We start from the raw sequence: 25,500 nt of genomic DNA, 5'->3' as shown, positions 1-25,500 counted from the left end.
ATTCTGTGGTTGTTATACTGGCAAGAAACTTTACAAGAGAATGGGGTTCATCACTGTAAGGAGCTTCTAGTATTGTTGATGTGGGAAGGTTAAGTCCTTGAAGCTTTGCAATGAAGTAATCAGTTATCACAAAAACCAGGTTGGTTGCTTAAGAATTTACAGTAAAGTACTGGTTTTCTGTAGGTGATTTCTTCATGTCATCTATATGGTGAAAGTAACCCAAAATGGTGATTGGCATGTTTTTCTATTAGTAGGCTCTCTTCATAAAGTTTAAAGGAAAGGTGAAGGAGTTCAGATTGTATTTTCAAGCTCAGATCTGGCTTTTCCCTCTTGCATGATTAATAGCTTCTGTTACCTTTTGTGTATTGCTATTGGTGTTAAGGAAACCTTCTCACATACCTGTCTTCTGTTCCTGGCCATGTTTTTCCAGCTTTATTTTAGCTATCTTGAAAGTTATCACTGAGTAAGAGCTGTGAAAGCAAAATCAACAGTAACTGAAATGTTTACTCCCTATCTGTCTACTACTACTGCAATGTCCTGTAATGCAGTGTTATTCTACAGATATTGTAGATTTTGTGCACAATACAATTGCACTTAAAATTATTTCAGTTGTCATAAAGCCTTTGCAAACTCTCTATGTTTCTACCGTTTTCCAAAAACACAAGCATTTCTTTTTGTCCAAGATTTGTAAGAAGTTAGTCTAGGTCTTTGACCTGAGCTTATAAAATACTGTTATTCACAGTCAAAAGGAACTTGAGGACCACGTTTTTGACACTGTAGCTTTTATCTAGTGCTTATTTAAAAGTATATGCCTCAGAGAGATGAAATGTACTTTTAAATGGCTATGTTATTTTCTTTTTTTTTGTTTGTTTTTGAGTCGCTGTCTATTTTACATGTAAGCTGAAATTACTTTTTGTGGAAACCTTTTTAATATTGAAAAAACTTGTCATATCGCTAAACTCTTGATGCTCAAAATGAACAGCATGCTTTTAATAGAGGGCTTAAATTCTGTATATTTTTATCAAGCATGTGTGTATAGTTCTATGCAATCTTCTGTAGTGCATTTTTTTCCATTTAAGTAAATCCATAAAATTATAGGGAAGCCTATACATTACATAAATGTTGTTAGAGGAATGCCCTTCAGTTTGTAGGGCTTCAACATTTAGAAACTGTGAAATAACACTACCATGATGTATGTGAAAGAAAAAAATAGTGGTAGTTTGTAATCGGACAATTGTATGCTATTTCTTCCTTTGCTGGATTCAGCCATTTCTTCTTTGACTCAATATAGCTTTCTAATCACCTACCAGTCTAGTTTTGTTGCCCCCTTAATTTTTTGCATCTTAAACTGTGCTTCTTGCCATTGCTAGTGCCCCTGAGCTTTTCATTTGAGTTCAGTTTTGCTTCATCAGTTTTGTCCGTCATTTTTCCTTCCTCTGTTAAAAGGGCTTGGCTTTTCCACTTCTGTCTTTGCAAGGTCTTTTGGTTCAGCTCCTGCATCGCTGGTATTAAGTCCAGCTATTTGGACATGTTTAGGAAAATAAAGATGGTCTTCCTGATTTCTTTAGCATCAGAGAAATGATTGCAACAAGTCCTGCTGTGTTGCCATAGCACTGGCTGTAGTATGCTCATTCATCTTGTGGGAATGTTGCATGTATAGTGTAGCAGTGGGATAGAAACTTCAAATTATTAGTGTATGCTAAGCACAGATCCAGTTTGGTGGTGGTGGTGGTGGGAATAAATGCAATGTCTAGCAAAGATTTCTTGAGCAAATGCAAACTTTTCCCAGATCTGTGACGGCTAGATTTGAAAGGGTTGCTTGTGTGGAAAGCGCGTTCTAGATCACAGTGACCCACTGCCAAATGTCTGCTCTTTGGTGGAGAGCATGAAAATACTAGTGCATCCAAGTGGCTAGAAAAAAAGTATGTTTGTTTTTAAAAAACTGTTCTTGGAAATGGCTGAGCCATTTTTGCTGACTTAGGTATGTAATGCTATCCCTTCCAGCTGCAAAAGTATGCATGTGACTAAGGACCCTCAGCAGCGGAAGGCAAGGTCATGCGTTTATGCTGATTTAATTCAGTTGCTTGAACCATGTGCACCACGACAATAGTACCTAATCCCTAATTAGTTCCTGTTATTTGTAAATCTCAATTTCACCCAGTTTAGTCACAGACTACTTAGAAGAAACAAGTAAGTGCTGAATTACACATTTTGTGAGAGTGTTATGTACATTGTTTTCTGTTCCATATTTCTTTGTAATATGTTAATCACTACGGTACTTCAGTGTTTTATCAGCAGTGTATGAAACGACATGACAGCCTCTGGCATACATGCATGTTCTCCCTGCGGGGGTGGTTGTAGTATAGTGCTGCTTCTGTTGGGATTCTTATCGAACACATGCATACATGAAACAGCAGCACAGTGCATATTGCCTTCTATTGAAAATACTGGTTCTGGAAAGCAAAATAGGGTGGTCTCTTAATTTCTGTGAATATACATTTCATCACCTTGTGTCAGTCTTTAGAAGGTTCTATTCACCCTGTCTTCTGTATAAATGAAGCTGATTTTTCCTGCGGGAGTTAACCATGGCTCCAATAAGTGTTCCTGCTTATGGCTATCATGAACCCCACCATACTTCTGTAAAGAATAGGTCTAGGATTGACTCATATAATTCAGAACACTTTGGAAAGCAGTGTTACGAGTGGCAGCTTTACTGAGAAGCCACTCTACAAAATTACCTTACTTCAGCGTGCAGGGAAACTGTGTGGCTTTGTCTTCAGTGCTTTCGCATTGTCAAGAGCTGACAGAAGCTTGAGTAACCTAGTTTGTCCTGTGGCAGAGAAGAAAGGGGTTTTCTCAGATACCTGAGAAATGTCACTAAAAAGCCAGTAAGAAGGCAAGCATAACTTTAAATTACAGGTTAGATTGATCAGCTGTGAATATATACTTTGAATCAAATGAGACTGCACTGTGACAACGAACTCTGAAAAGTGCTTTTCCCCCCCCCCCCCTTGGTGACTAGCAAGTTTAGTTTCACCTGGTTCTCAGTCTTCAGACTGAATTTGCCAAAGCACTGGACCATCTTGGTTGTCAGTGGTTACCCTGAATGTATTGATAGTATAGAGCTGTCATTTTGCTAATTTTGCTCTACTGTGGCATGTAATGTCATGTGGTCTGATGAGCCCTTAAAATGAGTTCAGGAGACATCCTAAACTTTTGCCACCTATTCTAGTGTAACAAAGTGTTTTGTGGTTGACAGTGCAGAAAGATGAGAAATGAAATTGGCCTTCTGTAGGTAATTACCCATCAGTGCCAGTAAGGTACCTAGTTCAGCAACGAATTCAAATTTGTCATGTCTAAAAGCTACTAGCTGCTGTGCAAGCTTGTAATCAGCTTTCCTTCGCCTCTTCGTGAGCTTTCTCAGAAAACAGGGCTCAGCCTGGTGTGATAGCATGGTGAGAACTGATATATGCAGGGAAACTGTCAAAAACACACTGAAGAAAAAGAGAATTAATATCCCTGTGATGCTTTAACTATTTTGGCCAAACATCATACCTTTTATGGCTTGTGGAAGTATCAGTCTTTCTGTGGATTATCCCAGTAGTTATGTGGATGCTCCTGATTCTGATGAGCAAATTGGCCCTTGCACGTGTGTCACCTTTGCAAGGGAGGAGGGGCCATATAACAGTGTTTCACAAACCTTGGTGCTTTGTGTTGTCTTAAGTTATCTACTACTAAAGACTGATAAAATGACTCACTTTTGGATGTTTTCTTGGGACAGGATTTGGAATTTTGCTGCAGACTGTGATAGCTTTATCAGTTGAATTTTAGCACAAGATTGAGTTTGCTGTTTTGTTACTGGTTGCTTTCCAGTGCTAATGGTTCTTCTGTAAACTACATCATTAGTTTTCTTACTACTACTTTACTAAAACCCGATGACAACTGGTTACTTTGGGAAGGAAAGGACCTTGAAGGCTGGTAGATCAGGGGGCCAGCTGCATGACTAGGATTCTGACGTGTAGGGATGCTTGTCCCTCGCACGAGTTTCCCAGTACAGAGGAGGGAGGTTCCTTAATAGATACCTGTTGGTGATGCGAACTTTGTTACTGTCTTCAGTCTCTCACATGCATAAATCTGTTGGGTTTTGAGTTTCTTTTGGCTAAGTTTTTTGGATAGTGACTTTTCTAAGTAGAGCTAGAACATGGTTATTCACCCTTATGTGTCTGAGTAACGATGATGAATAAAGTGTTTTTCAGCTATGTTAATAACTGTAAAACACTAAAGAAACTTCTGGATCAGCCTGACTCGTTACGGTATGGGTGCATGCAGTGGTACTGCTGACATTGTCTACCTTCTTATACTGTCTAGTAAATGGAAATGTTTTAAATGCTAGACCAGAGTTCAATCTGATTTGTAACAGCACTCCAACACGTAACATCCTGTAAAAGATATGATGTCTCCTCCACAGTTTATAATATGATATGTGAGGTCTTGCAAAATAACATCTTTCTTACTGCCCCTATGTTTTGCCCGTGTCTTGCAAGTGCTCTTTTGTTAAACTACAGTGAGGAACACTGCCTACTCCCTTGACTTCACATGAAAAGGTCTGTATGGCAGGTTTTGAGTCATTTATGATTATAAGCTTTATACAGGAAGGAAATTGATTACCTTGTGTGTGTGTCCACTGTAAGTTTCTAAATCTTCCTTGAACTACTGGCTCTTTGTATGGTCAGACAGGTTAGTAGACCATAATTGCTGCATCTGAGCCACTGCTGTGGTTCCTCAAGCTGTGTTTGCACAATTCCATTGAGTTGTGCATGCCTTCCTCGCTTAGGAGGCAGTTACGATGTTGTCCTGTATGCTTGTGTGAGTGCTGGCTGGACATAAGTGTTGGAGTATCCGCAACTGCTGTTCAGTTTGTTATTGTTGAGGTGGCCACAAAAACTAAAGTATTGGATGTAGCAGGGACATAGTTGTAGCCACAGCATCTGCAACATAAGCGTGCTTGTCAGCATCTTGCTGTGGAAAAAAACCCTGAGGGGGATATCCACAGTATTGTTTTGGAGGGTTTTTTTTCTTTTGTGTAGGGAAGGGGAAGGTTGGCAGAAGGGGCAGTGTACTGTTTAGAATAGTACAATTCTAGTCATTTGGCTTTGACAGTTTTCTCCTGTGGTTTTACTTTGCATTTTCATGGACTTGATAGGTAACCTAGGTACTGCTATGTCCTTGAAGGGGGGCAGTTTGACAACAAAGTCTTAGTTAGCTATTCTAGCACCTTGCCACTGCCAAAAGGGGCAATCCCATTTTATGTCTTCCTTCCCCCATTCTGTCACTTGCAATTTCATTGCCACATGTGTGGCTTTTAGCTGAGTCTGCTGACCATTACTAGTGGTGAGAAACAGAGCTGCTGCTTTTGGTGGCAGCAGGCTGTTAGATTAGATTAGCTCTCTTGGTAATTGCATCCTTAGAGGGTCTGGAAAAAGTCTTTAAATCAGCAGTGTCTCCTTGCCTGAATAGCACTGATTCTTTCCAAGTCACTGAATCTACATGAATAGGCTTAAACCACCTATAGAAAAAAGGTTTCTCTTTCTATTCCCCAAAGCATAGCACCGGTCTCTTTTCTTTCTCTTAATCTTTGTTGGTTCTATGGCATTCCATTTGGCAATGCAGACAAGGTGTAATTTGAGTGTACAAAGAGTAAAGATCCTCTTTAAAAGCCCTCTTTTGAGTCTGCCTTTTGGTTCTATTCTCACTAATGTTCTGGGCCATGAGATTTTACTACACAAAGGAGCAAATCCAGGGTAAGTGCTTCCAGATCCTCAGTTTAGCCCTCATTTATTGGAGGGCAAACATCATCACTGAATTGTCACTTGAAACAAGTCAACCTTCCAGGCTCTTGGGACAAGTTAAAAGTTTTTGAAAATAAGAACAACTGTGAAGGTTCTTGATGTACTTTTGGAAATACCCACTAGTGTTTGGTTTTTTTTCTTTTCTTAATGTGTTTCATTAGGCTTAGTGATGCAAGTAGGTCAAAAGCTTTTTGGATGTTCAGCTGCCATTGGAAATACTAAGTATTTCCTCAGCCCATCTCCAAGATGGCACAGGACATCTGGCAGAAGTTTTCAAAATTTTTATCAGTAGCTGGACATTTGTGCAGTCGTGGTCGGAGGTTATAGTGAATCCATATGGGTAACTCCAGGGGACTCAGTGTTTTGCCATTAATTACTGAAAAAAAATCTCCGTTTTTGTAAATGTGGCTAATTATTGATATCTGTTTTCCTTAAAAACATGCTTGCTAAGGGAGAGTCTTAAACCTTCTTCAGAGGTTTCTTAAAGAGCATCAAAATGCATAGAACAAAATAGTCCTGCTTACTGCTGCCCAAAATTTTGATAGGACTAAAAAGTGTTGTTATTGTTTTATTAAACAAACAAACTGTACGCTAAATGTATGGCTGACTGTTGTTTCATATTTGAAACTGATCGCTTCTTAACTTAGTTAAGAAATCAAAACACAGCTAAAAGTGCCACAAATCCTTTTTGAAAGAAAATGCTTTTAATAGAAACAGTAGTGACTTATTTTGACTGTTCTGTGAGTATTGATGCAACATGTATCTTAAGAAGTTGAAAGGTTAATTTAAGTCCAGTAAGGGAACAAGAATAAGCCAGTCTTGGACAAACTTCTGCACTTGCTTACTGGAGATCTTGTTGCCTGTGTTCTTGATTTCCCTTTCCAATTGAACAAGTCTTCTTCTGTGCAGACAGGTGTCTAGACCATTGCTGTATTGGACAAAATGTATTCAGCTGGTGCATTTTTTTTACAGGCCATAAGGGATGCTTGTAAAGACTTTGTCTTGTAGTTAGTCAAAAAGGAGGCATGTGCTAATTTCATGTGTCATTTGTAATTAAGCTACTATAAATTTTCATCCTATGATTTTTCTGTGCTTATTTGATTTTAAGGTTTTAATGTAGTAAATTTTAGTTTAGTAAGAAATTCAGTAGCATGACTTTGAACAGACCAAGTTTTTTCTTTCTGCATACACAATGAATTAGTGTTGAAATACATCTGTATTTTTAGGTTATGAATTGTATGAAGTAGTTTGTGTTAATATAAAAGGTAAATCATACTTTTATTTTTGTGGTATAGAAAGTTTAGTGTGTAAGTCTGCTTTACGGAATTGCTGAAGTACATCATGAAATTATGTTTCTCAGACAGTGGCAAGTCTATTCCCATGTTCTACAGTTAACTCTGTTTAAGCACGTTTGTTGGCAGATATCTTTGGCATCTGCCTCCTATGAAGACAAGAACAGGAATTTCCTTTGAAGAAAAACCTAGAAACTTAAATGTAACTCATTTAAAAATAATGGGGGGCTGGAGTGGTGGTGTGTACTTGTGGTAATGCCCTTGTTCACTCTTTTCCATCTAATAACTATTCTTGCCTTTATCTCAAAAATGAAATTAAATGAAGTATTTATCTTTACAAAGTCATTCCATTGAAAACTTAGAAGCACTAGAAAAGTACCATCTTGGCTGCAGTGCTATGCTGTCTTTAGGCATTCTCAGAAAGTATTTTATCTATAGAGTTGGGAGGGGGATTGATTTTGTTTTTAGCAGTATTAGCATAGTATAGTGCTTGTTGCTGTCTTGTCAAGTGCCTTGCATGTGTGCGTCTTGAGGTATTTTCTAATATTTCACATCGACAACTAAATGATGATAACTAAAGCTTATTGGTCATGAGTCACTGGAATCTGGTAGAAGTACTCTTTGGATATTAGCATTCAAATATATATTTGCCCAATCAGACATGATTAGTCATGGACATAATATGGTATTCATGAGAGCTGATACGATTTGGTAACTGTGAGAATGACAAAAAAAAAATAATTCTCGCTTCTTTCACTGTCTCTCCCCAGACAAGACTACAGATTTCTTGTATGGCATGTAGTTGGAATGGCAAAGTCTGATAAATACTTCCAAATCTTCTTGAAGCTTAAAAATATCTAAAGGAATATGTCACATTTTGGGACAAATAGAAGTTCTGTTTTCTGTGCTGTCTGCTTCTCCTAAACTACTGTGTTCTTTTTTCCTAACTCTGTTTTAATTTTATAAATGTAATGACAGTCTTTAGTGTTAACTCTTCAGCTATTCCAGTGCTTGTGATGCCCCTTTTAAAGCAGTGGAGAAAGTAGTCTTTCTAAAGTTAATTTGTTAAATAATATGTAAATTTTGATGATGTCTTTTGTTTATAAATACTTATATTTCAGTAATATTAAATTTCTCTGTGTCTGTTTAGACTCAGCTAAAATGCATGGTGTCAAACTGACAAAAAGTTGTGCTGTGCAAAGTGAAATGCGTTAGCAGCACTCAGTATCTGTTTAATAGGTTTGTGAGATGAGTGATGTAACACTACGTAAATGTTTTCCAGTTGCTGCACATCTTGGATTTACTGATAGTCTGTCAAAATTTTAGGATCTCTATTTTACTGTAACTGTGCAAGAATTTCAGGGATGTCGTTGTGTCTAGAAAGAGTACAATGGAGAAAAGGTCACTTTTTCTGGGGAGAAACACATCTAAAGAGCTCCTGTGGGTTCTCTGCAATCTGTCTTAGTGAACTCAAGACCTCTGTTATAATAAGCGTGAACTCTACAGCTACTGCTTAAGCTACAATTTGATATCTAGATTGTGTCTATTTAACACCTCTTCTGTGAATGGATGCAGAGTATAGAATTTTTGATCTTGTCTTTAAACTATCTCAACTATGAAGTGTACTGGGACTTCTAGGGTTGAGACAAGTTTGAGCACAGTTTGTGGATTTTTCTGCTTCTGTAAATCATTGCTGAGGTTTAAGTCCTCTTGCAAAGCAGAATGAAAGCAACAGACCTCAAACTCATATTTTACGTTCAAATGTGGCTTTGGTGGTCTTACCTGTCCTAATTTGATGCAGATATTGCTTGTTCAAAGCATTAAATCTTAAAGTAGCACTTTGGCTTTTGTTGAAGGTTTCATCTTGCCTAGCCGGCAAAAGGTAACAGGTGGTCTGGTCGGTAGTTGTTTTCCTAACAGAACTTGAATACAACTTAGAGCATTCACTGCAACACAGTCCATATTAATATTAGTGCTAGTAAATGCTCTACAGTTGGTAGTATTTATCCTAATAATACCTTCTTAAGTAATTTTTTTGTATCAAGGTAAGATAGCTGTGTAGGGAAAAAATTCCCTTATAACTACGTTTTTGTTTCCTTCTCCTTTCCCTTTTTGCCACCCTCAGTTGACTTGATTCACATGTTCTTTTTGGGGAATTAAAAAGTAATTTCTAATGGGAACATTGAAGCCATTTAGAATTCTATTTACAGATTTCTAATTAGTTTCACAGTTTTGACCATTTCTTTAATGAACTGTCTGTGTTCCAGACTCACAGATTAGTCCTGCTTTCTTGGATTGCTTAAGAAAGTGGGAAGTATGTTATGTGATGGGTATCTGTGGCAGTGTTTCTTTTCTCAGAAAAAAAGAAATTATCATTAAAACACTTCCTGCTGCCAAGATCAAGCAATAAAGACTTGATTAGAAGAAAAGTTTTGGGAGGCAAATTCTGTCTTTCCCCTCTCTTGGATGTGCAGGTGGTAAAGGGAAGCTAGTGTCGTTTGTAGGTGAAATAGGAGGGCGTTTATTTGAGGAGTGCGATTGTGGCATTCTCAGCTCTGTTGTACTTCTTTGTCTAGCAAAGGCATTAAAGAGTAAGGGGTTTGAAGCCTCAGTCGGTTTGCTTCAGGTTTGAATGCTTAAGTAGTAGATCTTGGTAATTTCTGGTTTCTTCAGTCTCTTGTGGAGTTGTAATTTGTACATTTAAATAATAATTTTTAAAGCTTTATATAGTTCTGAAGAAAACTGCTGGTCCTTCTAGGACTGTTGGGTTGGAGCTTTAGGTGCTTATACCATCTTTACTGTGATTGCAGGAGTTTGCAACACAGAAGATTCAGTCCTTGGTGTAGATAACATTTTGGTTTTTTCAAGTGTGTTTCATTCTGTATGTAGTAGGACAGCCTCCAAAGAACATACGCTTGCTGTTTCTTACGCGAGATCAAATTCTTTCAAACTATTTGATGTGGATCACAAGGATATTCTCTTTCTTTGTTCTTCTTACTCGTACTGCTGCTTTACAGAACAGTTAAAATTAAAAGGTGCACCCTTCCCATTCATGATACTCCAACTGCACCTGTGCTTGTGACCTGTCCCTTGTTTTGATGATATAACTTTCCCCGCATTTTTTTCAGAGTGCTCATGGTTCTCATTGGATGACAAAAGCAAAATGCAAGCAAAAGTAAAAATTTAACTTTTCTCGCTTGCCACTACTACTGTGATGGATAGGTGTGGAAAGCAACTAACTCTTCTGGTGCTTGTGTGTTTAATTTTGTTGCTTCAAAGATTTGTGAAGGGCAATTTGCAGATGTTAATTACTGCAGTGTTGTGTGGGGTGGTTTGCATAGAAACTTAGCAGTACATTTAACTTTTAAAAATAGAAGCACCATTGGTAGTTTTAAAACACTGCAAAAACTTTGCATTTATTGAACAAAAACGTTTTCAAGTTGGAAGTGTCAGTTGCTAGACAGCATTCACAATGCTCATAAATTGCAAACAGATTGTACATTACCTGTATCTAAATCTTAATGTCAGGTGTTTCTACTCTACAAAGTCCTAATGAAATGAAGAGCACTGGAGAGCACTCATTAAATCCATAGCGGTCATTTTTATTTTCAAGTTGCAGTCTAAACAAGTTGTGTAAACTGTTTCTATGTCTTCCAGACTACATTTTGTAAGAAGATGAAGAACAGAAAGCACTGTATTCAAGACACTGAGGGTCAGAAGCATGAAGGCATGGAAGGTAAAGTCTGTGTGTATGAAAATAGGCAAGTATATTATTCAGGTTCAAGTTGTGAGGGTCAGATTTTACATTTGCGCTCTCAATCAGTGTGCTGCTTGTTTTGAGAGAGTTTGTGTAAACATAAGCACTATCTCAGCATAACATTTCTCTTTGGCTTATGGAGTCCCCAAATCCTCTCTTGTCTCTTCTGTTTTTCACTTGTTGACTTCTAGTAGCAGAACAAAAATGGAGATGTCAATTATTATTCAGAAAAAGCCAATTGATTTAGAGTAGAATTCCTTGAAGAAAAGTTCTTGCATTTTTATATCCTGAAAACAATTTCTAAAATTGAGAGCATGATAAGGTAAATATTTGAGGATGTTCAGATTAAAATATTCCTAAGACTGGAAAAGTGAAGTGAAGGTAGACTGTGTATACAAGATCATAAATTAACCAGCACATTCTATATTTATTTTGTGGAGACAGTACAAAAATCTGAGGAGGAAGGACTTGGGAGAACAATGTCTAAATGACTACATGGCCAACAGGAAATGGTGTGTGATGCTTTCTTTAAATAGCACTAAAGCTAACTTGCCTTTGTTTTAATGGCAAATATTGGTACAGTAGTTATGAAATACGTTGTGTAGTGTTTTTCACCTGAAATGCATTCTTTTAGCTATTCTTCTGGCCAGTGTTTTGACTGCATTACACATGGAAACTTGATTAACTTGCTTTTAACTACAGAAAATTGTATCTTACTGCCTTATTATTCAAATCTAGAAAGACTTTGTTTCAAAAACTGTCATAACCTCTAAATGTCAATGTTAATAATACCAGGTGAAGAAAATGAAGAAAGCTGTTCCTGTTCTGCTTTATCATATGATGGTGACACATGCCCCATCTGTCTGAACTGCCTTCTAGAACAAGAGATTGGTTTTCCTGAAAACTGCAGTCATACCTTCTGCATGACTTGTATTCTTAAATGGGCTGAGGTAAGACCAAGAACCAAGGGGTGTGTTTATTTTTCAGTGAAATCTGCCATATCTAATATGGATTTTTTTTTAAAAAAAATGTTATGCATTTTGGCTTTGCACAGAAGTATTTCAATGACCAGTTTATAAATAGATGATTGGAAACTTTCTCCTTAGTGCAGTAACATACTTTGTGTTTATTTTCACTAGACATCCTGACTTAGTAATGGTTACTAGAGATTACGGATCAGTAAGAAAATGGTGTTGGCTGTTTGGAAGATTACGATGTGTACATAATACTGTTTGATATTGCTTATTTTGTTATCTGTTATGCTGTTTGTCATACTGTCAGCTCAGGGCTGAGACCAATATGTTTTCATGTTTGTCTACAAAATGAGTCTGATAAAACCTTAGTTTTCTAACTCTAAAGAGAATTTAGCTAAATGGTTCAGTGCTATTCTGAATGTAAAATTTTCATTTTAATTATGGCTATTACTTGTTCTATGTCAATCCTTTTGTAGATTGTTCTGGAACCTTAAAGAAAAATGACTTGTTGAACAAATTGTTGTTAATTTGTTCTATTTAATCCCTTCATCCTCACATACGTGCTGTAATCATTGCATTAAGTCTTTGGTATCTGTACCTTTCCTGTAACTTTTTCAATTGCCAATATAAAACACCAAATTAGAATTGCTTTATGTTGTATTGGAGGGGTGCTGAAATGAGATGCTGGCTTTTTGCCCTACTTCTGTGCACCTAAATTGGTTGCTCATTGTAGTAGAGACCACTGCTTAGTTTCTCTGTAATAACTTTCTTTTGAAGTAAATTATTATTTTGGTTTCAGTATATCCTTTAGAAGGTTGGTATAACTTATATGTATGAATATATACAGTGTGTGTGTATATATATATACGCACATAAATACAATATGCTTATATTATTTTTTACTTGCTATAATTTTAACCTTAATTTTGGTGTTATTTATTACTGAAGGCAGACAGTAACATGAATCACTTCAGAAGATTTTGTATGAACTTAAGAGTATTTAAAAAAGGTTGTTAGGTAAAACTTGCTTTAGATTCACAAACAGAATAATAAACTGAGTCTCTTTTTGCCAGATACTGTGGTCTGCAAATGACTAATTGCAGTGCTTTTATTTATAAGGGAACAGGAAACTCTCATCCACAATTTTATCCTGACTTCCTTAGCTAGTTATTATAATGGCAGCTGAAAGGCAATAAATAGTGACAAGCACAGGGAAGCAGTACAGTAGATGGAAGGCTTGCTGCTAGATTTCAGTTTGTTCACATTATCTAACAGATGCTTTTAAGCCCAATGAGGAAGGGAAATTTTCTTGTTTTAAAGAGGGAAATGAATGACATTTTTTTCTTGTCATGTCAGATTTTTATTTTTTTTTAGCACAAAGTACTATCCAAATAGAATAAAAGCAACTTCTACTCTTAACAGTTTACAAGTAAAGTAGATGTGATGCTGTAAAAATGGTTGGGGGTTGTTTTTAAAGCTAAGTAAGGCTTCTACTGCTTCTTTCCATTAGTGGCACCTGATGAGTAAAACCAGCCAGTCTTCCTTTTCTGAGGCTACTTGACAGTTGAGTTCGTGAAACTCTGTTGCCTAATCTATTAGTTTTAATTAAAAGTAAAGGGGGGGGGGGGGGGGAGTGTTGAAACTGCCTGACAGATGTTCAGAGGCTTCAGCTGTGAGAAGCAGATGAGGTTTTATGGTTTGGAATGATAGAAACATACTATAAGCACGTGGCCATCTGAAGCATGCTGATGCCATGTGGGTTTTGTCTGCTATTAATATTTATAAATAAATGATTTTGTTCTTTTTTCAGAAGTATAGCATAAGGTTTAGTTTTCTCTGCTAGTTCTTGATTGATCAGAACTAACAAAAACTAAATAATTGACAAGTAGTCAAATTTAAGGCACTCTGAATAATGAAGATACAAAAATTAATTTGCTTTTCAAAAAATATGCTGCTGGATTCTGTTTGAAGATCAAGTATTTTAGGTATAAATAAATTGGCTTAAAAAACATTGTTTTCCTGTTTAAGTGCTGTAGAATAACAAAATTCAGAATTAAGATTGAGTTAAATTAAAAAAAAAAAAAAAGCCAATGTTCACATTACTTGAAGTGCTCTTCTGTTTATCTACAGTTGTGCTCCATACACCTAAAAGCTTTGACAGCAGTCTGTGTTCAAGTTGGATATTTCCTCTATCTTTCTCTGTTGCATCTGGACCTCAAAATATAATGGGAACTACTTCTTTAAACTTTTGTTTTCAAATTGTACATAATCATTGCTCTTCTGAGAGTTTCTGACTTCTATATGTAACTGATATTCTAATTAAAACTGGGGTAGTTTAGGCAGATGGTAAGAGTTTGTTTACTCTTCTGCTCCCTCTTCTATCTACAGGAGAGTTTCAACATTGCAACTGCAATTAAGTGTGTTGTACCTGTAGGTTTTCGGTCTGGAAGCAGCAGCAATAACACTTTTAAGATCTCAGTTTTTAAGGGAGAGTATAGATAAAGTGCACTTAAAAGCTATATAAAAAGGTTGTTTTTAAGTGTCTTCCGGTTCATTCCTTGAAGGGCTGAAAATGGATAGGAAATTTGCCACAGATCATCTAAAATACCAGATCTTGATGGCTAAATCTGAGCATTTAGTTTCAGAATTCAGTAGCATTGCAGTTGAATCCATGCTGTATTTTCTTTCCCTTTTCCTCAAAGGTGTCCAACTCCTAAAAGAAAAATGCAGGGGAGAGCAGAATCCTTACTAAGAAACTAGTCTTTGGATTAACTTCTAAATGTCCCTTAAATCGTTCTGCTCTCTTTGCCTATGTTTACTGTAATTAATTGCAGCATCTGAGAGCACTGCTGTGCACTAAATTCAGTTGCCTACACTACTAAACTCTCCTGTGCTACTAGACTGTCAACTTGCGTGCCTTTGGCCGTGCTAACCAGTGCTCCCCCAAGAACTGCTGGGCACCACTGCACAGGCAGACTGTTGGGGACTGTTTTCAGTAGGCATGTGAAGATTAACATAAATGTCACTCGCCCTGTGCTAGCTGTCAACTGCTTCTGTAAACCAACATTGTGGAATGTATGAATGGAGACTCTCAAGCTTGAGACTTTCTATTTCAGTGAGGCTATGTTGGAAGACCATAAAAAGTAAAAGGCACTAAATCTAGAGCTGAGGTTGTTGGGCACACCTTTCAATAGGAGTGATGAAGGATAAAGTTAAATGAAGGGTTGCTTTCAGTATAAGGAACGTGTACATCATAACATTATTCTGCCCACATAACAGAGGGAGCTTTGGCTGTTACTGTGTGTACAAAAAAAGGGGGGCAGGGGGACCAGCGACAGAACACCCAACACCCACCCACCCCCCCCCGATAGTCTTCAAACATCGGTCCTGTTGTGTTACATGAAGGGAAATAATTATATTATGTGTTTCTCTTGTCTGTAATACCACTAGTAGATTAAAACTAGTTGGGTCAAAACTAAATTTTTTACCCTTTTTTTTCTGGTATGCTTGTATTTTGTATTGCAGTTGGTAAGCACGTATGTTCTATTTTATAATAATCAGTTCTGAAGCATTTCAGTAAAGCTTATGTGAAGGGAAGTCAACCTAGGTATCGATGGCAAGTAGCCAAAATCACTTCAGCTAAGACAACTGCTTTAGCAGCAGTAGTATCTTGCCTGTATGCACTAGAGGAAAATTGTCTACTTTTTTTGTGTTCTATTCAAAGAAAACCATCTTAAATTAGAGGTTAAATATTTACTCTGCTTTACTCTAGGCTTTTTAACTTCCCCTCTGTTCTTCAGACTGCTAATAAATATACTGAAGACTTCTATCCTTGCTCTATCTATTAATTCCTCTTATAAACCATCATGAGAGAGGAGTGCTAAAGAAAAGGTTGTGTGCTATCTGCATTAACACAATGATTGTGGAAGAGATCTTGATTTCAGTGACCCTCCCTTACTAAGCTTGTATCTCTTTGTCTCTGCACCTGGTTTCCCTCATTCATTTTGCCTCATCTGGAGGGTTTGAAAGTGGAGTATGTTCAGCTGTAAGTTCTCCAGAGCATTGGGGCATATTCAGGCAGGGCCCTGTGTAGTATCAGTGGTTGACTTAAAGCTAAGCAGTTGGCACAAAGAGCTGTCTTGTGTTACATTTCTAGCAGATGTGCTGTTATTAGAATAGTAATTCCCTTTGTGCTAGTATAAGGTTTGGATCATTGATTATGTAGAGTGTACTGCACATGTGTAGTCTTCTGAGGGTAGAGACTTAACCTGTATGGTAACAGGAATTCTTAATGTGTATTCTTTCTGATCTGGATTTCTTTTGTCCTAAAGTATATAGGAAGGAATTGGCTTATGTTTCAACAAACTCCACAGTGATCTGTGGTACAGAGCACTGTGGGCAAGATTAAGATTACAATCACGAACCAAATATGCAGTGTTTTTAAAGAAACACTAAACCTAACAACCAAAACAACAATAAAAAAACCTTCTTGTTCAAGTGCATCCAAGGAAATGCATATGTAAACAATGCATCTGAGAACTGCTACACTGAAAAATTGTATTACTCAAATTCTTTCAGAAAATTTAGGCTTTAGATACCTCTTCTCAAATTACATGTTTGTGGTATACAGTTGTTCTTGACATGTTCCCCTGCTTAAGGTGGGCAGTTGGACAAGATGACCTCCAGAGGTCCCTTCCAACCTTAACCATTTTGTGATGCTGTGATTTATCAAGTACATTCATGCAGCAGCCTACCAATGTTCACGCCACTGAAATGTAGTGTAAATGTCTGCATGAGTGATTTTGCATTTGACTATAATTCTTCCAATAGTACAGTGTCAAAGTACGTACAATGACACAACTTGTCAGTGCTTTATGGCAATTTTGGATTGAAAGTTAAGGGCTAGCCAACTACACGATGTAGGTAGAGAGAAGATAGCTGTTTGGAATTGTGACTAGGTAGTCTGTTGATTAGGTGTTGAGACTAGAATCTCTGTTCTTATGCATTCTGTGTCTTTACTACCCATGAATGATATTTCAAAAAACCCAAAAACCCAACATCTCTTACCAGAAACAGTGCTTTCCTGAAGCATAACTCAAAAAAAGCAAGTACATGTGAAATTTTTTAAGTAGACTGTTTTTACATGCTTCCTTCTCTTCTTTCATCAAACTGTGGACAGGTATTTCCTACTATGTGTGTTACAGTCTCCCTTTTCACTGAAGTTGAAGGTAAAACTGTGGGCTTTTTAGTGTACTATTATTACTAGGTGGAGTGAAATGTACAGAAAAATGTTACTTTAAAGTCTAAACCTCACCTTTAAGCCTGAATTTAGTTAGGAGAATCTGGTATTTTTTCTGTTGTTTAACAGCTTTTCTAATAAAAAAGCAGTAAAGAGTGAAGGATCATGTTTCTTTTTGGATTAGCTTTTCAGTACAGTAGTTGAACAGACTATATTATGGGCCACTTGAAGGAAAAAAAAATGCAGAGGAACGGGTTTACTGCAGCAACTTTAATTCCATACTCCTACCTTGTTACTACTTGTTATGAAACCTCATAATATGGAACTTGATGAGATGGGAATATCTAGTTATTTTACCAGCCAAATATGTTTTGGGGTTAGATTGCACCTATTTGTATAGCTTCCTGAAAATTCCTAGCTGGTGTACAGTAACCTCTTCAGCCTTTTGTCTACCTCACTTTGGTCAAGTGCTGCCTGAAGTGATGCAGTTAAAATAAGGGATAAGTTCTCCTTGAGTTCAGAGATCACAGTTACGTGGTGCTGTAGCAGTTGCAAGAATATTGAACGCTAGGTTATGCCTGTGGAGCTAAAGCAAGATTTTTCTAGAGGATAGTCAAAACCAAATACTATAAAATGATACTTTGGAAAACTTCAGAACAAACACACGTGCTCATGGATAGCTTTTCAGGGGTTGCAGGTGTAATGAATGCTTTACATATTTTATGATGCGAATTCTCTGGATATTACAGGATAGGTGAAAGAATGAATCACTGCGGAGTTACCAGTTTTAACGTGAAAACTGTGTAATTTCTTGTGGAGAGTAAAGCAATCTAAGACATTTTGAAGTGTGTTAAGCTACTACTCTGATTTTCCAAGAAAAGCACTGTTGGGAACAAAAGCAAAGCAAGTCACAAATACCCGCTGAGAGGTTCTAATGATTTTGATGATTACATTAAATACTACGTGTTCTGCATGTAGTAAACATGCAGCTATGTAAATAAACAGCTATGTTAAAGGAAGATACTGTATCTTAGAATACACTGTATTCTATGTTAAAGGAAGACACTGCAGACTTAGAAGGTCTTTCTAAGTTGTGACCAATCCCACACAGTCCTCCCTTGTGCATAGTAAAATTGATAGCTGCTGATTGGGCTCACCCCACTTCAGTGGCTTTTTTTCTTGTTTCAAATATTTTTCCCAAAAAAGGACAGTGTACATTCATTATTACTTATGATGCTACCTGAACAGAAGCCTCAGAAGGGAGGAACTGCTAACTTGCCTTGGATTAAAGACTCAACACCTTCTTTGTTATTGAACCGTAGTCTCAAAAATGAGAGATGGTAAAAGGCCACCACTCCTCATGACTGCTTCTTGTAAAAATGTAGTCAGTTTTTTTTACCCTTACTCCTTTCTGTATCAGCACAAATTCAGTCTTGTCATTAGAAAAAGCAACAGGGGAAACTTTTTTTTCTTCCATTTCCATTTGAAAGGCTTGGTCTTGTATGTTAGCAGACAGATGAGAGCTGATGCATGTTTAGACAAAAGTGTTATATAGATGAAGTAACCTCTAGCTTTCCTCAGGCTACCCAACAACTGTACTGTGCTAGGGGGTCTGGGGGTGCACATGAGACTGTCCTGTCCTTACTGGAATTTTGCTTGAGATATGTTACAAACTATCAGATAGTGCTAGGGCTATGAAAAGCAACTGAGTAAGAGTGGAAAGAGCATCTGCTGTTTCTGAACATACCTGAACCTAATGGTAGCTTTTGATGCTTCCAGAATATTTTCCTCTTTTTCTGCTACTATGTATAACTGTATGTAATTGTTGAACATTTGTCCAGAAGAACTGAACATATAAGAGCAAATACTTTTTCTAGTGGAGCAAAAACGCTTGTCATGTGGATTGCTGCTAGTACTCTGATACTTCATTGCAATAAATACACATAACTTACTGTGACTTAGACTTGGGAACATAACTTCATGTGTAGATGTAACATAGAAACAGATTGTATTCTTGGAAAAGCTTACTTTTCAGCTAAGGTGAATCCTGAAATGAGACTGAAAATTACTAAGAAAACTAACTTGCTCCTACCTATCTTTGACAGTCTGGTATTATCTAAGAATCAAAGTATTTACCTTGAAGCTTGCAGCTGATTCAGCAGTTAGAGTGCACTGCATGCTATCAAATATCCCAGCTGAATAATACACTGCTATGTTACTGTGGGTTAACTTTACGTTGACTACAGGACAAAAACTCTTCGTAATCAGAGTCCTTAGGGAACTGGCTTAATTACCCAATATGCTTTTCTTAACCAAGCCCCTGACACCTGAGGGAACAATGGTATCCCCCAACAGGGGGAAGTTTTTAGTTAGGATCAAATACCAGAGCATCAAAAGGAGAGGTAATGGCTTTAGCGTATGTTCTTGTTCAACAACTTGTTCATGAAACTACGCCTGGGGTTTTTTGGTTTTGTTGGGTGGTTTGGTTTTTTTAATCATCTAACTTCTGCCTACTTCAATTGAAATCAAAAGCTTCCTGAATTCTCAAGGTTTGAGGGCTGCATAGGTGAAAAAGAAATTGAGCACTATTTGAAATTGAGAAAAGAATGGAATGAACTGGAAAATTAAAAGCCCCAATAGAAAGACAGGAATGAAGTTCAACACTGAATTTCAGGGCAGAGTTCATATACAGGTTTCTCATAGCTGCTTATGCGATTGTAATACTGCATCTTGCTCGCATAAATATAAAGTGTAAAACCCTAATATTCTTTTAAGGGCAGAAATTGCATGCCTCTGAAGGGCATACAATTCATCTACTTGTTCTGTGGATGAATTAGGACTGGAGGCTGAGTGTGGGGACTTTTTTCTTTCTTTTGGAAGAGTTCTGAACTGAGCCTGTGAAGGCCAATGGAATGAAGGGGAGGCAGGGGAACGATGACAAAAAACCAAACCAAACAAACAAAAAAAACCACCAACACCCCACCCCACCCCCAACACATATCTGGAATTAAAACTAATAAATAGTTCTCTAACAGCAAAAATTAATATCTAATAGGGATTTCCCTGAAAGTTAACACTACATGATCCAGTTGGGTGTAGCTTCAGTTGAAGTTTCCCTCTTCTATGGTTGATAACACACATGCACAGAACAATAAAATGTTATCTGACTTAGTGCAGCCTCAGTAAGAATGCATTTAGGTGATTGGGGAAAAAACAATAAATCTGTATTTCCATCAAACTGAGCATAAAATAATCTTCAATTCCATTTTCTTGTAAAGTGATTTGTAAAACTGTAGTTGTCTTACACATAGGAATCTGTTCTCTCTGCTAGCTGCAAAAAAAAAATATATAGTCAAATACATATGCAAGATGAAGGAAGGTATTACCCTGTTTCCTGTTGTTCTTACCAGTTTTGTGTTTTGTGGGCATGACCCAACACACTTTTTGTTGAGAACAACATTAAGAAATAAACATTAGAAGAACAAGAAATGAAAAGAACATTTTCATGTTGGTATAAAATCAGTTACCTAACAGGGATTTAAAAAAGGTAGCTAATGTGATGCAAAATGCTTTTATTTGTTTGAACACAACTTCAGAGTTACATTCTTGTTTCCTTTAGATTTTCCCCTAAGAAGAAATCTACTTACATGAAACAAAATACTGAATGTGTGGATAATGTGTGCAATTACATTCTTATTGTGGACAAGTTGTAATTTTGTGTGTTTCTGTAAGCTACTGTAGTAGCAAATAAAAGTATAGAAGACTGCTCCTAACTTACTACAGATTTTGTAACAAGAAAAATAATTTTTCAGACACAGGCTTCATGTCCTATTGATCGCAGACCGTTTCAAGCAGTATGCAGGCTTGATGCATTAGAAGAGCAGATAAAGGTAAGTTCCAGACTTATTTTCTTAAATAACTTAAGTTGTAGGAATGCCCAAGTTATGCTGCAGCCTTTTATTAATGACCACAGACATATGAATCTTTCCTAACAAAATAATTGTTGCTTTGATGCTTCTATTACATATTTGAAGCTAGGAACTATTCTTAATTATTTTTTCAAAGCAAGCGTTTACAGTAATAATAATAATGATAAAGCTACTATTGCTACTTTATACTATCTTTGAATGTTCCTAATAAATCCAAGAAGAGAAGTATGGTGGTTTTTAACTAGATTTTGTAAACAAGTGTTATATCAATTAGCATGCAATCTTGCGTTTTATTTTATTTTAGTTAAGGTGAATCTTGTGTGTTAACAGCCTCTTAATTCACAGACAAAAACACATGAAGGCAAGAGGAATTAGTTAATGTTAAGCTTTGTTCAATGTAAATCTCTGAAATTTTTTTTTTTCAGTTTTTCTGAATAATACTGCTGTGGAGAGTAGTTTATGAAATAGGAAAATAAAACTTGATTCTGATAAACGATCTTGAAAATGTATGTAGAAAGATGCTGATAATTCTGTATCCAATTTTGAAATTCTTTGGTGAAATTATGGTTAAAAGTAATTCTGAAGCTGTCGGGTTTGCATTTTGTGATGTTTAGAGAACAGGTTCCCAGTATCGGTTTCTTGTGCTTCTAGAGGCCGAGGTAGTCACCTGCAAAGGAAACACACTGACCAGCCACAGATACTTCCTTCTCATAGAAAACTATGCTAGCATATTTTACCTTCTTTATTTCTAAAGAATCAAGGAAGTCGTAGCTGAAACTAGGTAAACTGAAGATTTCATTTGGAAGAGTGTGAAGGCTGTATTGTGATACCATTTGAAAGTTTCTTTGTAGAACTGCAGTGTAAACAGGTGGGCAGAGAACAAGGGCCCTGCTCTGCAAAGCAGCCGCTGGAGCAGTAGGGGTAGGTGGAATGTGTACCATTAGAAATGCTGACACAGTGGTCAGTACTTGCAGTGGCATTAACAGGAGACTGGCATTATTCCTGTGTGATGTTCATAATTATGATGCTAATAGCTTGAGGAGTTACATGTAAAGCCAAGATTCTAGAATGAGGAAATACAAGATTTCTAACACAAACAATTGCAATGTAGCCATTGAGGTAACTTCATAGTAGGTTGTAAAAATTGTATTGCTTGCTTAGAATTTTGAAGATGGATGGGGGTGGGAAAGTTACATCAAATCCTTGAGTTATTTTACTCTGGAGGAAAATGAGGTGTTTTTAATTATGAGGAAGTGTTTGAAATTGAGTGGTAGTCAAGCATTCTCCCAAGCTAAACCTTGTATATTCAGATCAACCAATTTAGTCTAAAAAAAAATGTGGCTTCCAAATTCTCAATGGAAGATGGTGCGTAGGTTTGAGGTACTTGCCATGGCAGTCTGAATGTTCAGGGATTTTTGGTCTTGTGGAATTAGTATGCGTCTTTGGTATAGCCAATATACACATCGAGGTGGGGTTTTTTCCATTTCATGAAAAACAAATGAAAAAAAATCAAATCTTCAAACTGTGACATTAAAGTAATTATTTGAAACAGTTTCAAGGCCTTCTGAATTTATTTTCTCTGTAGACCTTAAGAGCCTGAACAAATTTAAAGCCCGTATGTATTGAGATTCTAGATTGGATTGACTTTATTTTTCAATACAGGTTCAGATTAAAAAACAACTGAGGAGGAAGGAAGAGGAGGAAAACTGTGCCTGCAGCAAAGGAAAATATAGCCATGCGAAAATGAGAAGCTTTATGAGGTTGGTTGTCCATTGTTCTAATGGAATATTAAAACTATATAAATATCAAATATATTTTATATAAATATAAAAATATAAAAACTGTTTTAAAGTGTACACCCTGAAAAATCTTTAAAATCAAGTTTATTCTAAAAAACTTTTCTGTCAGTGGCAGTTTAGCTTTACTGTTAACGCTGATGTAATTACCGCTTGAATACTTAAAACAGCAAGTGAGAAGTAAGGAACAGCATATTTCTTGCATCTTGCTCTGTGAAATTTGCATTTTTCAAGCAATTCAAGCAATTTCTTACTAATTTGAATTCAGATTTTATGGATAGATCATATTGTAACAATATAAAGCTTTTTCTTTGGTTATCTAAACAGACATCCCCTTCCTTGCATGTTATCATAAACATTTGTAGTGTTCCTATTTTACTATAAAACACAGTTGTAGTCAAGAACTGATTTTATTCTACTGGGTTTGAGATGGAACTGCGAAAATACTGTTCCTGTTTTGAGAAACTTTATCTTGTCACATTTGCTGCATTTTATGAGAGGAAGCTCAGACAAATTTCACTAAATTGTGATAATCTGAAGTCAGTGTTTAATGGAATATACAATATATACAGAGTTCTCCAGACTGAATTTGAAACATACTCGCTACAGAAAAGATAACTGGAAGTAAATTACCTTTTTTAGCTCTTAATATAAAATAAGTAAGATAAATTGATCTTCATGCCTCACTGTTCTGAATCACCATTGACTTTGATATTCTTGAAAGTATTTATGGAAGCAGGTTATGATACCTTTCATATGTTGCCATGAAATCAAGCATTCAGATTTACACAAATTGTGTAAATTGATTTCTTTTTTTTTTTTTTTTTTTACATCTGTAAGCTTTTTGAAGCACTGTGGCTTTTAGTATATGGAAGATGATACACATGCTGCAAATTCAGTTTTAGTGGTGGTCAGAAGTTACTTACGCGTGCAAAGTAAAAATTCCTTAAAATAAGACCTGATTTTGTTTGATGTGTATACTCTTAACTTAAATATGCCCAGAAATAACTTTTATATCTTTTCTTAATCTTGCAGAAGAGCTGTATGTCCAGACAGAGGGCCATTAACAACAAAATTAAGCAAAGTTGTGAAGAAAAAATACAGTAAGTTGGTATTTGTCCTCCATTTGCTAGAATTGCAGTTTTTTATTAAGGAACTCTAGAATTTTTCTTGGTGAGCCAGTATTTTTTTTTTTAATTGCTTACATTTGCATATGAAAACCAAATAGCAAGGAATATAGAAGCGTGGAAGTTCAGAGAAAAATAGCAGTATGTGAAACTACTATTCTTATGTTACTAGATAGACTGCCTCTTCACTTCAATTTCAAGTCACAAGTGAAATGGATTTGGTTTTAGCCTGAAGTCATTCTCTGCATCAGAGAGTCAGTGCACAGCTAATGACTGGCTTTTATTTACAGGAAGCTTTTTGGTGAGAGTTCAGACACAAGACACACTTAGTTGTATTTGGGGCTGCCGTTTTGAGAGGCTTGTTTAATAGATACTGTTCAATAGGTGTGTTCATAACATACAAAACTAAGCAAATACCTGAAGAGGTGAAAACTGCTATTGTGAAGGTGCATGCATTTTAATTTTACTCAGGTTGTATGTAAACACGTTGTAAATACACTTGAGAGAGACATTTTCACTAACATCTCATTGCATTAATGATATTAACAAACAATTAAAAACTAATATGCTACTAAAGTTAAGTTCAAAGTGGTTTTTTTCTTATTCAATACAGGTAATATTTTGTATGACAAACGAAACAAGAAAGCTTTGTCTGTGAAGATAAACAAGGTTGGTTTTGAGAATGAAACATATGTAAGCATTTTTTTCACGTAAGCATTTTTAAAACTACCTTTCTGCTTATTTTTAAGATTAACTTCTCTTTGTTAATTTTAGTATAATCCAAACTGTTACTTTGTCTCTCTTTGTCTTGAAGGAAGTAACTAGAATATAGTGCTCAGTTATATTAGCTTCTCTCTCAGATTAAACGACATTTTGTGGTGGTAAATATTTTTGTTTAGATTAGAATTTTACATTATAAGGTACTGTACCTACTCTGTTTTCATGTTTCTTCACCAAAAGATTATATGAGCTACAAGCTGTTAGCCAAGTACTATTATATGAAGGATATGAAGGTCTTCATTATTTTCATGAAAATACATCGTTATAATCAGCCAAGCAATTTGTTGTATGAATAAGCCATGGATATTACAGCTTGCATCAAGTTGTTCTTTTTTAATGGGAGATTACTCCCAATAATCTTTGTGTTTCCAGGTTTCTTGTTTAGTTCATAAATTTTAGCCTGTAACATAGGCTTATAATATGCAGAATTTATAAGGAGCTATAAAGGCTCTTTTGTTTGATTTCTGCCTTCCCTTCTTTCAAAAATAGTTTGTCTCTGGGAGACAAGTTTGTGGTCAGCGTTTTCTTTCTTATAGTCGTACACGTAAATGTGTTTGCATGAAATAGTTTTAAGCCATAAATTTCATTCTGAAGTGTAAGTGTCATCGTCATTATTCATCCTTCTCTCTTACCTAAAGTTTAAACATTTGGAGGAAAAACTGTCTTCAGGTTCCTCTCTTGCCTGCTGCCTTGCTTCATGTAGTATATGGACACGTACTACATCCTGTGTCTTTTCAGTTGCTGGTGGCCCAAGTTG

At 36.4% G+C, this 25,500-nt stretch overlaps 1 protein-coding gene across 3 annotated transcripts in view; it reads left to right on the top strand.

The window, feature by feature from the left end:
• SCAF11 (SR-related CTD associated factor 11) overlaps positions 1 to 25,500 on the top strand; it is a 48,450-nt gene that overhangs the window by 5,545 nt on the left and 17,405 nt on the right. For 2 of the 3 annotated variants that reach the window (XM_080392560.1, XM_080392561.1), the window contains exons 2-7: positions 10,799 to 10,877; positions 11,694 to 11,848; positions 20,924 to 21,001; positions 22,703 to 22,800; positions 23,872 to 23,939; positions 24,577 to 24,656. In XM_080392560.1, the coding sequence (XP_080248686.1) occupies positions 10,817 to 10,877; positions 11,694 to 11,848; positions 20,924 to 21,001; positions 22,703 to 22,800; positions 23,872 to 23,939; positions 24,577 to 24,656 (540 nt within the window). In that variant the 5' untranslated portion in view covers positions 10,799 to 10,816. The remainder of the gene's footprint in view (positions 1 to 10,798; positions 10,878 to 11,693; positions 11,849 to 20,923; positions 21,002 to 22,702; positions 22,801 to 23,871; positions 23,940 to 24,576; positions 24,657 to 25,500) is intronic. The other variant, XM_080392562.1, reaches the window with a different exon arrangement.

The sequence above is a fragment of the Falco punctatus genome, assembly GCF_963210335.1.
Source record: "Falco punctatus genome assembly, chromosome: 6".
NCBI lineage: Eukaryota > Metazoa > Chordata > Aves > Falconiformes > Falconidae > Falco > Falco punctatus.
Note: the sequence above shows the minus strand (reverse complement) of the source record. Positions and strands in the feature narration are given on the sequence as shown.